The 12,550-nt window shown below is 39.0% G+C and overlaps 1 protein-coding gene across 1 annotated transcript in view; it reads left to right on the top strand.

Annotated features, from left to right (window-relative positions):
* The window catches only part of LOC104546507 (receptor-type tyrosine-protein phosphatase N2-like), a 100,643-nt gene that overhangs the window by 9,904 nt on the left and 78,189 nt on the right, over positions 1-12,550 (top strand). Inside the window, exon 3 of the mRNA XM_010191920.1 lies at positions 11,603-11,797. Coding sequence (XP_010190222.1) covers positions 11,603-11,797 — 195 coding nt within the window. The remainder of the gene's footprint in view (positions 1-11,602; positions 11,798-12,550) is intronic.

Here is a 12,550-nt window from a genome sequence, read left to right as displayed (position 1 = left end):
GCAGCAATTTGTCTTCCAGTTCAGGTTCTCAGCTTTCAGCATGCGAATCCAGTTTTCATCACTTGTATTCTCACAAATAAGAGGGGAAAATGGGCAAGAGCAGCTTTTGAACTGGAGAAAATCAAATTTGGTGCAGGTGGCTTATCCAAAGGAGAAAATGTATGATGTTTTCTCTAAGCTTTGCTGGGCAGTTTCTAGACCTTTTGCCAAGGACAAGTGGGTGATGTTTTATTGATGCTTGCTTGGGATGACTGCATTCTGAACAAGCATGAATTTCGATCAGGGAAATCGCTTGTTAAATTTTAAATATTTCAGACTGATAAAATCCTATTCATTTTTGGTGCAGTTTTTATTTTTCTGCTTTCTTGCCTAGCTGGCATAGTTGCAGGCTTCTTGATGATTCTCCTTTGACATAGGACTGCTGCTGCTTTGCAGAACTATGCTTTGGCAGCATCTCAGATCTCAGAAGTGGCCGATCTTGCTCTCCAAAGTGGAAACTGATTACCATGGTAAAACTCACTTTTGGTGTTGAGTTTACATGCTTACCTTGTCTGATTAAAGCTACCCCCTTTCTCCTCATCAGATATTACCTAACATGGAGATAAATGTGTTTCACGCAGGGCAGGAGGCTTCTCCTCGTCATGCTGTCTTACAACAGCAGAGGTATTTGGTTTGAAGTGGGCTGTTGTAGAGCCATGCCTACCAACCCTACGTGTCTTCTAGTACTGCTGGTCTGAACATCCCCCTGATCTTCAGAAATGTATCGGGCAGGATATTCACACGTCAGAGAAATGCTGATCTTTCCCACTAACTGCGAACAGAAAAATGAGGGAAAGATGAAAAGGAAAAATTCAGTATGCTGCTGCTTTTCTGACAGCATGGGGAAAAAACCCTTGGATTTTACCTTTCTCCAGCTTCTCAACTGGAGTTCATCCTGGCTTCTTGTGAAAGAAAGATGCCTCATGCGAAATGAAATGGTGTGAGCTGCCAGAAGGGGTTTTGCTGCAGTTGATCACAGCAAAAGGTGCCAGCAGCTGGCTATCCACATAAGACTGGAGGAGAAATGTGATGGAGCTGAACATGGCTTTGGGAGCAAGGACAATCTACATACGTAAATTCATGTTATATAGGGAAATTACGTCACAGAGCATCTTCCTGTGTACTCTGGAGAAATAATATGTACAGTAAAATAGGAATGTGAGCATATAAATTCTGTATACTGAAAACCACAAAAGTGAAATAAAGAGCTGCAATTCCTAATTAACCTCACTGGAAAGCTCTTGGGTGTAAAGTTAAAACATACAGAAGGGTTCCCTAGCAAGCTGTTCCAAATTTCAGCTTCTTTTTGAAGGTCTGGGTCAACCCAGTGGCTCTCCAGGCATTGTTGACTAATAATTTGGTTTGCTTGTTTGAGGGCTTTTGAAGTTAATTAAGTATAAATCAATGCTTGAGGGTTCTGTGAGTGCTGGTCACTCCATCTCTAAAGAAACGCTGCAGAAATGGAGAGAGTGAGGAAAAGGTGACAAGAATGATTAGGGTCATGGAAAAGTCTTATGAAGAGAGATTGAAAAAAACAGATTATTTCTTCTAAAACAGTAGCAAGGGGCAGTGTAGAAAAGAAAAAAAGTATATAAAATGAGGAACTGAAGAAAGAGTGAACTTACTCTCTCTTCTGCCTAGCACTAGGGCAAAGACGTTCAGTTATATTAAATACCTAAAATAAAAGACTAATAGAAGAAAAGCTATCTGTGTAATACAACTGCAACGTGTAACACCATTTCTGCAGAATGTTGTTGATGCGCAAGTTAGTAGCAAGAATCTCAAAAAGCAAGGAAACATAAGAAAAAATATTCCAGGTAATAAAATAGCTGATGATATTTTAGATGTGTGTAACTTCATGTAACAGCTCATGTTCATCCTGGGTCTTAAAATAATCCAAAATTAGGATGTGACCAGCTCAGTAATGTGCCTACCTTGTGTGTGTTTCCCTGCGCTGTTCCCACGGTGCCTCTTGCAGACAAACTGATGCTTGGTGAAGAGGTCCAGGGTCGTGTAAGAGCCCCTGTGCTTGCATGGGTTGGCAAAGGGAAACCCAGGAGCTTCAGTGATGTCCAAGTTGTTTTCTTTGAAAGCACCCCCACACATTAACGCTGTGTTGCTGCTGCAGGGTATTGGTTGGAAGCGGTGCCATGGGGCAGATCGGGGGTGGTGGTGAGGTCTCCAGCTCTCCTATGGGTGGGCAGTGCCAAGGCACCACTATGATCCGGTTGAGAGTGTGGTTGTATGGGAGGCAGGGACAGCCCACGAGAAATGTGCGTTTTTGCTGTTTTTTTCTAAAATGTGAAGTCTGTCTGTATCTTTGACCATCGGTACTGAGTATAAAACCCTCTCAGTTGTTCCAGTATCTCTGTAACACTAATAAAGTGAATGTGTAGAAATACTGACCAACATTTTTAATCTTTGATGACTTCTGTGGTGTGTGCTAGAAAGAATGTCAGTTCCCAGACTCATGCATACTATGTTTTCCTATAGTTTAGTAGAGTTTCTCTCTATTACTAAAAATTTGGCTCATAATAACCTGCTCCGACTTACTAGCAACTGTGCTTTACAGATTCCTTTTTCACACTGTTTTCTTGTTCACAGCATTTTTCATTTGTTCTTCCTAGTACTGTTAAAAAGTGATTTCATTTTTGTTTTCAGTGGGGAATGGGTGGAAAGCAATGACTTCAGTTTTCACATCAGGAGAAGGCAGTGACTGACAATTTCAACTGTCATGATAGATGATGTTACCAAAAAAAAATGTCGCTGATGGCTGTCCTTGATAAATACTTCCTTATCCCAGCATCACTTCTTTTGTGTATAACCACCTTCTCTGAAAAAAAAAATAAGTATTTGAGGTTTTTAGAAGTTTTTAGGACCTCTTTTTGTATTTCTCACTCTGATTTTAGTACCTCTGTTACCATGAATGCAGTTACACAGACTTAAGGAGAAGCAATAATAATCTTTGCGATGGGGTAAAATAACATTTTTAGACATAAACTTGTGGCTATATGGTTGTTTCTTTCAAAGGCAGAAGTGCCTGCTGAGTCCTGCTGGTGAGCTGGGAATTCTTATTTCTAGCAGAAACGCTCTCCCATTTTCAGTCCTGCAGGGCAATGAAATAGTGGACGACACAGCCTTAATGTATGGCTTTCCTGAGAAACTACAGCTGCCTTGGGACTGCATTTTTTGCCTGCTTTGGGCCCCAGGCGACTATAAACGCTGGGAGTGGGAAGGGAAACATTTGTGGCAGTTATCTTTTAGAGCTCTGGCATCTGCTGGAAGCTGGTCGAGCTTTGGGTGGGTTAGACAAAGTCAAAATACATTATAGATTCGCACATGGTTCTGCATGGCCTTTCAGGTTAATTCAATCGTTACTACAGTTTATTTGTAACCCATACTGCGCTGTATGGTGCACGCTGTGCTAGCGGTGAATTTACTGTGCAAAGTCATATTAAGAAGCAGCTGTGCCCTCATGAGCATCTATTTGAGTTAGTTGAGATGAACAAAATATGGAAAAGGTGAAGTTTGTTTTACACATTGTATTTTCTCTGTCTAGTTGCTCCTTAAGAAATCTTTCCTCTCCCAGCTTCATACGTACTATATACTTGTAAAACACTACATGCAACCACTGCTGACATGTGAGAAATGCGATTTAGAAACCAGCTTTGGTTGAAACCGCCAGAAAATATGTTGTTCTTTTTAGTTTAGTTTTGTTTTATTTTATTTTTTTTGGTGGAAGGTAGATCAATCTCATATCCCCTGCCTCTAGAATTACAGTTGTCTGAATTCCAGGACCAGTAGTGCTTGGTCAGGGACACCCTGAGAAAAACCTGGATGCTTTTACACCAGTAGATCTCAGGTGGCCTCAGGTCTATGATTTGCAGGTCCTTCCTATTAAAGATAGCCTCTGGTTTCCTTCGAGGCATCCAGATAGATTCTTCAAATCCTGGGAGAAACCACCGTGATGTCATTATGCAGGGAAAATACCAGTTCAAATCAGTTTAAAGAAATACGAACTTTGTAAATCTTTTGTCTCTGAAGTCCAGTGTACTGCAGTCTGCTTGATAGTACTCTTCCTTCTTTTAGAAATTAAAGATGTAACACAGCCCTGGTTAGAGTGGTCTCATGTATTTTTGTCTAGGAAAAAAACCCCAGTACAGTATCCTAAACATAGTCTTCCAGTTTCACTGATCCTCTGGAAAGCGGTATTATCCGCAAAGAAACGTGTTTCCTGGCATGGGTAGCACGCAAAAAACACACTACTGTTATTTTAGGGAATTCTCATATGACCCATGCTGTCATGTCTTCCTTGGTGATGAGCCATGTAAAAGACCTTTCCCTCCTTGAGGAAATTCTGGGCTATATAGGTGTCTACCTCATTGATAAGAGGTAACTGAAAGAATTAAAATAAAAATATTTCCTTAAACTGTATTGCATAGTCAATGTCTCCAGTACTGTGCAAGCCAGAAATTTGCACATTACTGGGCTTCTGGAGATATGTGCAAGACTGTGATGGCTTTTTGTTTGTGTGATTTGGTAGGATGAAACTGTGCAAATGCTTGAATTTAAAGAGAGGCGAATAAAACAAATACAAATAAAAGAAGAGGGATTTTCCATGTAAGATAGCCTTGTTTTCTTTGCCTTTTGCCTCCTGCATGGCCTCTACTTTCTTTGTGTACATGAAGAAAAGGGAATCGTAATTACACGAGCCACCACCAGGAAACACTTGCAATGCTAAAATAATTGAAATTTTTAATTTCACAAACCATAATCAAAATTGGGGTTTTGTTAGGCAAATGAGTCTCAATCCTGTGTTTGACTGCAGTGCTCTCAAAGAGAAAGAACAGCTAAGGCTGTGTTCACAAGAGAAGAAATACATTTAGCTTGCGTTTTTGTTTTAGTTTTTTCCTCCCAGATCTATCACATATAAATCCAGATAAGGATGAATTGTACAGAATATGGATATGTAATGATAACGTTTGATGCTGTGGCAGGGCTTGGGTCTCTCAAAATATTACTCTCAAATATTTTTCCAGTATCTCCCTTTGTTCCTTTTCTGAAGGCAGTTTGATCTCCAGAGTTGTCTTTTCTGGCAAGAATAGAAAGTATGTGTACAAATATTCCGCACATGTAAACAGCTCTTTTACTTCTGGACAAAAAGTATGTTAAAATGAAACTAAAGCTTGAAAGTATGTTTCAATAACTCAAAAATAAATGATACTAAAGCTGTAATTATCCCCAAAGCTACAAACACACTAAATAAGTTAGTTAAATTTATAACACCTGCAAGCATATTAAGTATGCAAAAGCAAAACAAAGACAGCCAAATTACTTTAGCTTCACCCTGTAGTAACACTAAGCAAATTTAGTTAGAGAATAATGATGTTTGTAGTCCTAGATTCATTTGTTTAAAAAAAAATGAGCTTACCTTTCTTTTTTTTTTCCTTTTTTTTAAATCTCACTGTGTTATGACTGCATCCACATCAGCACGGTTAAATCCATGCTGTACGTGCAGACCTCAGCTCATCCTGTGAAGAATGCATCTTTAATTTAAAGGAAAGTGAGGCCACTGTTTAACTAAATGTATTAAAGCTGGGAAGAAAAGCATTTTTAAGGATCTGATTCTTCCATACCTTGCATAAAAGAAGTTATATATATATATTCTTAGTTTTAATTATATATTTTATTATAAAGTATAGCCTTGAATCCTTTAGAATTAATAGTCAGCATTTTTACTTTAAAATTTCTACCCGAAACATTTGTTTCACATGCAAAGTGAATACAGTGTTACTGTGATCATGCCTGCTTAAACAAATTTGTTTCTGATGGAGTATTAGGCAGATCAGGTTGAAAGGGCTTGGTGTACGCTCAGCTATCACTTTTAATAAACAGGGATTCCTTTGCCTCATATCTCTGCATTTTCTTAATAATTAGACCATGGAAGGGTTTATTCCTTCTTATATTTTGTTAATTCTGAAAATGTGCCACTCACACTTGTTTCTGGACTAGCTCAGGTGTCTTCCTTTTGAATTTGTTAAGAAAAAGATTTTAAAAAGCATGGAAAAGTTTGGCCTATTTCTTGGACTTTATTTCTGGAATTATGTATATTTGGGGATCAGTTATAAAAATAGATTATTTTCATTAATATATAGTGATGAATTTATATGTCTTTTTATAAATAAACTGGAAAGTTGGAATTTCCCTCAGATCCCAGGCTTGTATTAAGCAAATGTGAGGTGAATGTGGCTGGGAAAGAAGAGCAGTATTTTAGTTATGAAGCTATTTTTATTTACTTTGGACTGATTTCATTTATAATATGTCTGGCACCAGCTAGGTGGGAACAATTCATGTGCCGAGGTCAGTGGCTGGACTCAGACTGCCTGAAGATGTTGCGTAGTACGTTTGCATTAAGTAAGTATATTTTAATAAACAGCAGCATCCTCGCTGGAGGCAGCTTTGAGGTGGAGTGGCTCATCTTTAAGATTAATGAGTGGAAAGCCGAGGTGCACGTTGGCCATCTCTCAACCAGGGTCCTCAGCTCAGATCTCCTACCTGTAGTGTGTCATGCTGAGGCTTTCAAATTCCATTTTTGCCAATAAAACAAGGGAAAAGATTAAATATTGACCATTCAAGCCTCAGTTCCAGCTGGTTTTAGTTCCCTGCTTGCCTATACTCCTAGTCCTTACCAGGGTGTATACATAGATTTCTCTCCAAAACCAAACATTTTAGTAAACTACGTTTACTTAACGGCTTTTTTAGAGACCTGCTGTATTAGCTGAACTCAATGGAAGATGAAAAATTCCCCAAATTATCATTTGCTATGTTGTCTTTCTGTGATGCTGACGGCTGCTGTGCATTGTGAAGCCAAGTGGCAGCCCATGCCACTGCTGTCACTGGCTGGGGACATCCGAAAGAGGTGGCCTGACACTTGTGGTGGTAAGCAGGTTGCATTTCTAAACCAGACCTGGACAGGTATCTGTGGGGTTCATTTCTGAACAGATTTGGTGCCTCCTTGGTTGATAGGAGAGTTTCTTACTCATCTGTTCAAGTTAATTAGTGACCAATCTAACAAAACATAGTGGTAAGGTTGGCTCTCCATCCGTGTGGGTTGTTGTCCATTAGGCACGAGTCTCTTAATGCCCTTCTTTAAAAGTGGTTGAACTGCATCTACACCGCAGTGTGGTTCATTCACAAGTGAACTGTCTGAATTTGAAAATGCATTTGTTGTACCTGAGGAAATAGTGGTTGCTTCGTGCTTCTCCATGTCTCTGTGAGGACAATCAAGTATTAGGAACACTTTAAAACCTCACTGGAAGAGTTCCAGGGGCTTTCTGAGAATAGTGTTTATGGTTTGTTTAAGGTTATCAATTATGTCTCAAATAAAAAGCTCTCTACAGATGATCATTGTGCTGTACTTTGAACTCATTTAACTGGACATTATTTACAGAATATTTATCTTGGTTATGGCAGTTTTTGTCACACAATGATATTACTTTTCCATTATATACTGCATGTGACCACCACATAAGTTTGATAATAAATGTTGGGAAATAAAAAACAGAGTAAGTGCCTCAGTATGATAGCAATTCCCATGTGATGGGAAATAATGTCATAAACTTCAAATTACCTTTTAAATAAATGTTTATGTCCAACCCATCCATTAGATCATAGCCTGAAGGGTCAGGAGGATCATTTCTTCATATTTCACTGTATGCATTGTGATTGCTTTTTTAGGTGTAAATGATGCTTTTAAATGAAGAATGGCACTCAAACTACACACAAACAACGGCTAGACATTATGAGTCGCAGTATGGCAGAAACAGCCTCAGCCACTCAGCTAAATATAGAAGTGCAGAAGTAAATTGAATTCATTCTTAGAAAATATTTTTAATGGTGTACGTGCTGAAACAATACAGAAATACAGCTCGTGTCGTTCTCACAGTTTGCAGCTTTGACATTTTAGTCAAGTTTAAATTCTGGTTGTGGTTTGGTAGATGGCTGATTTGCTAAATGCTTATGAGCGTAAAGATTTTGGGTAGTGGGGAAAAGCATAACTGTACAGGTGACAGCACATTAATGAGGATATTAAACATCTCAGGCTTGGTGTGTGTGTGTGAAGTGATGCCACCTCTGTAAGTGCCCAGGAATGGTGTTTCCTTGGGAGCGCACCCTGTGTGAAACAAACTACGTGCTGACACCCCACTATTCCCAGTGCCTTTCATATCAATGGGACAGAGCTGCCCATCTCAAGGATGAAGCAAAGCTTCATTTCCCTACGACATTTCCCTACTCGGTCCATATGTCCTGGAGGAACCCATTTGGCTCCTCAAAACGCCCCATGCGTCAAAGCTTTTATAAGTGGTTCTGTTAACTTTGTTATCCCTATGCTAAAAGCCCAAATGGGAATTGAAAAGTTTGGGCTAACAGAGGAGGTGGCTTTGAAGAAGCAGAAGCTGTAGGTGTCCTGAAAGTGGTGCTGTGCATGTGGGGATGGGGCAGGTTCCTCAGCCTGGGCTGGGAGTGTGGGGAGGAAGAGCTGTCAAGGGCCATTAGACCAATCTGGAAATAAATTCAAACAAAAAAACTTCTGTTTGCAGGCAGAGGAAAACTCATTGTCTTGGAGACTTAAAACACCGATGAAGAAATTCAGTGGTGTTTTTGCTGCCACTATGGTTTGACCTTCCTGTTTACATTACACATTTTTTATGGTGGTGTGCAGTGACGTGGTTGCTTTGTTTAAGGTATTTGACAGTTACAGCACTTCTGGGAATAATTGTTTTGCTTCTATGTATGTTGCAAAAGAAATATGTTAGTATTTGAAATCAGGTTATTCTTTTTGTCATACTCATTTATATTTGTTCTATTTTTCAATCTTACATTCCTCCGTGAGGACCGTGAACATGTTAAACTTGGTTTTAAAACAACATTTCTTAGTAACATCATAGCCAAAACATTTTTTTAATTTGGAGGTTAATCTACTCTAGAACCAGTTGGCTATCATGTTGCTCCTTTTGTCATCATTTGCGTAAAAATGGTATATTAATTTCTTAGAGTTCACTTGATCCTGATGCTTTTTTGTTAACAGAGGTCTATAATCCTTTCCACAGCAACCACTTGTAAAAGCAGAGGATTATGACTTGAGGCAGGATATGAGCAGCAGGAACAGATCAACTTAAAAACAAAGATCCTGTTCGAGTACAAATGCTATTGTTAGCGCAGAGTTGGGGTGAGTCAAGTGGCAGGATGTCTATTAGAGTATAATAAATTCGTATCTACGCCACATGGCATGCCAGCCAGAAGACACATCCTTTTAGCAGCTATGTGATAGACTACATATTTTTATACCTTTACTTATTATACTTTTGCCTAGTCCAATAAACCATTCCCTCTGAGAGCAGCTGATACCTAAACATCTGAACATCTTCTTAGTTTTCTGTAGATTTATTTTTCTGTCTAAAAAGTTTCCACACTGTTATACTTTTCCTAAAAATCTGCTAAAAGCAGGGATTTGAAATTACACTACTGCAAGGTCATTCCAAGGTTAGTAATAGCCATTTTGGACTATTGCTCTCTTTTCTTATGGCTTGTATGATCCTTCAGAGAAAAGGAGGTGGTATTTTATTCTTTGTCACTATATTTTTAAAAAATACAATAACATTTTTTCCTTCATTAAAAACTTGGTTTTAATTCTGATAGGTTTACTGACCTATTAAACACTAAAATATGAGACTCAATTTCAAAGTATTTTTGAAGTTTATTTTTTTTTTCCTAATTTCTTTTTTAAGGTCAGTAGGAAGTAACACAGTTACCAAATGGCAGAAAACATTTTAGTGAAGTGTGGGGAAAAAACATACTTTTGTAAAAAATTAAAAATTCTTACATGGCATGGACGTAATTCATAAATACAGAAAATGCAGTGATGGAGTTAGGTAGCACTTTTATTTGGAACAGTCTGGACAGTTATTCCAACAACTGACACCACATGCAAGGAGTAATCTGTGCTTCCCAAACTTCTGTTGACTGTATTTTTGTAATAGACAACAAAATATATCATGTTTATGTATGATTTGAGTCTTAATCTTTATTTGTACATGCTTATATACTTATATTTGTATTATTCACCAGTAAATAGTAAAATTCTACAAAAGCATCTCTAGTGGCAGGTCAAACAGAAGCTTTGGTAGAAGAAAATGTTTGAAGGGCTCTTTAATCATTGCCCTGTGGCAACAAGAGGAGCCTCAATATAATGGTTTAAGTGGGTTTGTTTGAATGCTTGCTACTGTGTGGTTTAGGATCCCTCTTCAGCGTTTGAAAGTTTGCAAGGTTAAAAAAAAAAACCAAACCATAATCTCGAAGTTGTATTTCTAACTCCTGTCTGAAAAGATTTCATAGCACTTGCTAAGTGGAGATTTTCAGATCATCCAACTGATGGCACTTGGGCTGCAACTGTATTATCAGTGAATAAGAAAACAGAAGCCATGGCATTCCGGCAGTATGAATTCTTCAGACTGTATTACTTTGTTAGCCCGAGGCAAGAGATTGTGCTCTTAGTACTCATGCAGAATGAGTAATCTGAGACAAATGTGTAACCACACCACGTGTGCAATGTGTCCAGATACTGTGGACTAACTGGTCTTGCTGTGTGCCACAGGCAGCCAAGTATCTCTCCTGGATGATAGACATATGTTAAAAAAATATAATTTTACTACATTGTCTAGGATTTTACCACACGTAACTGATTCTAGAAGCATTCTAACGATGACAGTGTAGCTGTGGCTCTGTTTAGAGTCATTAGAGTCAGTATTTTATACTATAAGGAGGTTGGTTGGTTTTCTGACAAGATTTTCTGTTACCTAACCAGAATTCTGTATTTTTGCATAGGAGCAACTGAAAATATGTATTCCCAGTGTGATCTATTTCGGTGTTTTAACATGGCTTGCATTAGCGTGTGCGATAGCTTGAATTTTCATTCTTTCTCAAAGCTGCTTAAACAACACAATGACAGATTTCTGCTTTTATTCTTTGTTAATGTCATTCTTCATCCTCTCTGCCCCACATCAGGGAGGAAGTGTTGTGAGTTTGCTATTTTAATGAAGAGAAATGAGGCATCTATCAACTCGGATTTGTACTGGAGAGCACATCAATTCAGTTGCCTTGAGCTTGCTGAGTTTGCATATCCAGGGCCAAGCAGCGCTCTCAATTACTCCCGTGCAACCCCATTAACTTCAGGAGGTTGCGCAGTTCAAAAGTGGCTTCCCAGAACGCAGGGTGATATTAGGGGGGAAAAAAAAGGATATCTGGTAGAGAAGTCAAGCTCCAAAATAGTATTTTCGGTTATCTAAAATGAGATGTGCATACAATTATAATTACACTTTTGAAAGGTTCCTATAGTAATTTCATTGAGCATTTCTTTGTAGATGTGCCTAATAGAACAGACAGCATCGCAGAAATCACTGCAGTGAGGCCAGCCCTGGAAACATATTGTAAATCATATGTCTTTAGTAGACTGTATCCTGTAATTACTCTTAACCGTAGGTTGTTTCTTCCTTTTTCTCTCTAGGAGCTATGCCGTCAGCGCATGGCAGTGAAAACATCTGATCGCCCGGAACCCCTGCATGCTTCTCGAATAAATAGCGTTTCTTCACAATTTAGCGATGGGCCCATTCTCAGCCCCTCGGCCCGGAGCAGCACGTCGTCCTGGTGCGAGGAGCCGGTCCAGTCCAACATGGACATCTCCACCGGTCACATGATCTTGGTAAGGCATTTTGGTCTTCACAGCATGGGAAATGGCAGAATTTAAGGTACCTGCGCAGCTTTTGGAAAGAGAGAACTTTTAAAGAAAGGGAAGCTGCTTTTCACAGGTAAAAAAAGGTATTCCTGAGCTTTGTTGGTAATCTTACCTTTGTATAATTAAAACTAAAGGCATTTTTATTTCCATATAATTTTCTTTATACTGAGAGGTTGTTTTTTTTCTCTGGAGAACAATCTTCTTTCTTGGACAAACAAATTGTTTGTGTGCTTGATTTAGAAAAGATAAGCCCTGTGTTGTCCTTTTGTCCTATTAATTTATGTTTACCTCAGCTTGGACAACTGAAGAAAACTGCTCAATTTCTGATCAGCTTGCTGCTTTTTCTTGTGTATCTTTAGTGTGCAGAGCTATCTGAGCTGAGAAGGTAACAGAAAATTAGTGATAGAGAGCAACTTCTTTTCTATTACCCTTAGAAAAGGGATCTGAATTTTGAGCTTCGCCTGGATTTTGTTGTCCTTGGCTGGATTTCTACCAAGCTGGATCTCTTCTATGTTTGAAATGGTCCAAATGTTAGTTTAATGGAGTCTGCTTTGGAAACCTTGGGTTACTACCAAGCATGACTTGTGACCAGTGCCAGTGTAGAAGGTGGACACGTGAAGGTCTATGTATGAAATGGCCTTAGGAGCCCCAGATAGGCAGAGTCCAGAGGCTGGGACTGGCTGCAGGTTGTTTCTGTGCGTGGCTCTCTGTATGTCCTAC

Source organism: Mesitornis unicolor, unplaced genomic scaffold (assembly GCF_000695765.1).
Source record: "Mesitornis unicolor isolate BGI_N332 unplaced genomic scaffold, ASM69576v1 scaffold40740, whole genome shotgun sequence".
NCBI lineage: Eukaryota > Metazoa > Chordata > Aves > Mesitornithiformes > Mesitornithidae > Mesitornis > Mesitornis unicolor.
Note: the sequence above shows the minus strand (reverse complement) of the source record. Positions and strands in the feature narration are given on the sequence as shown.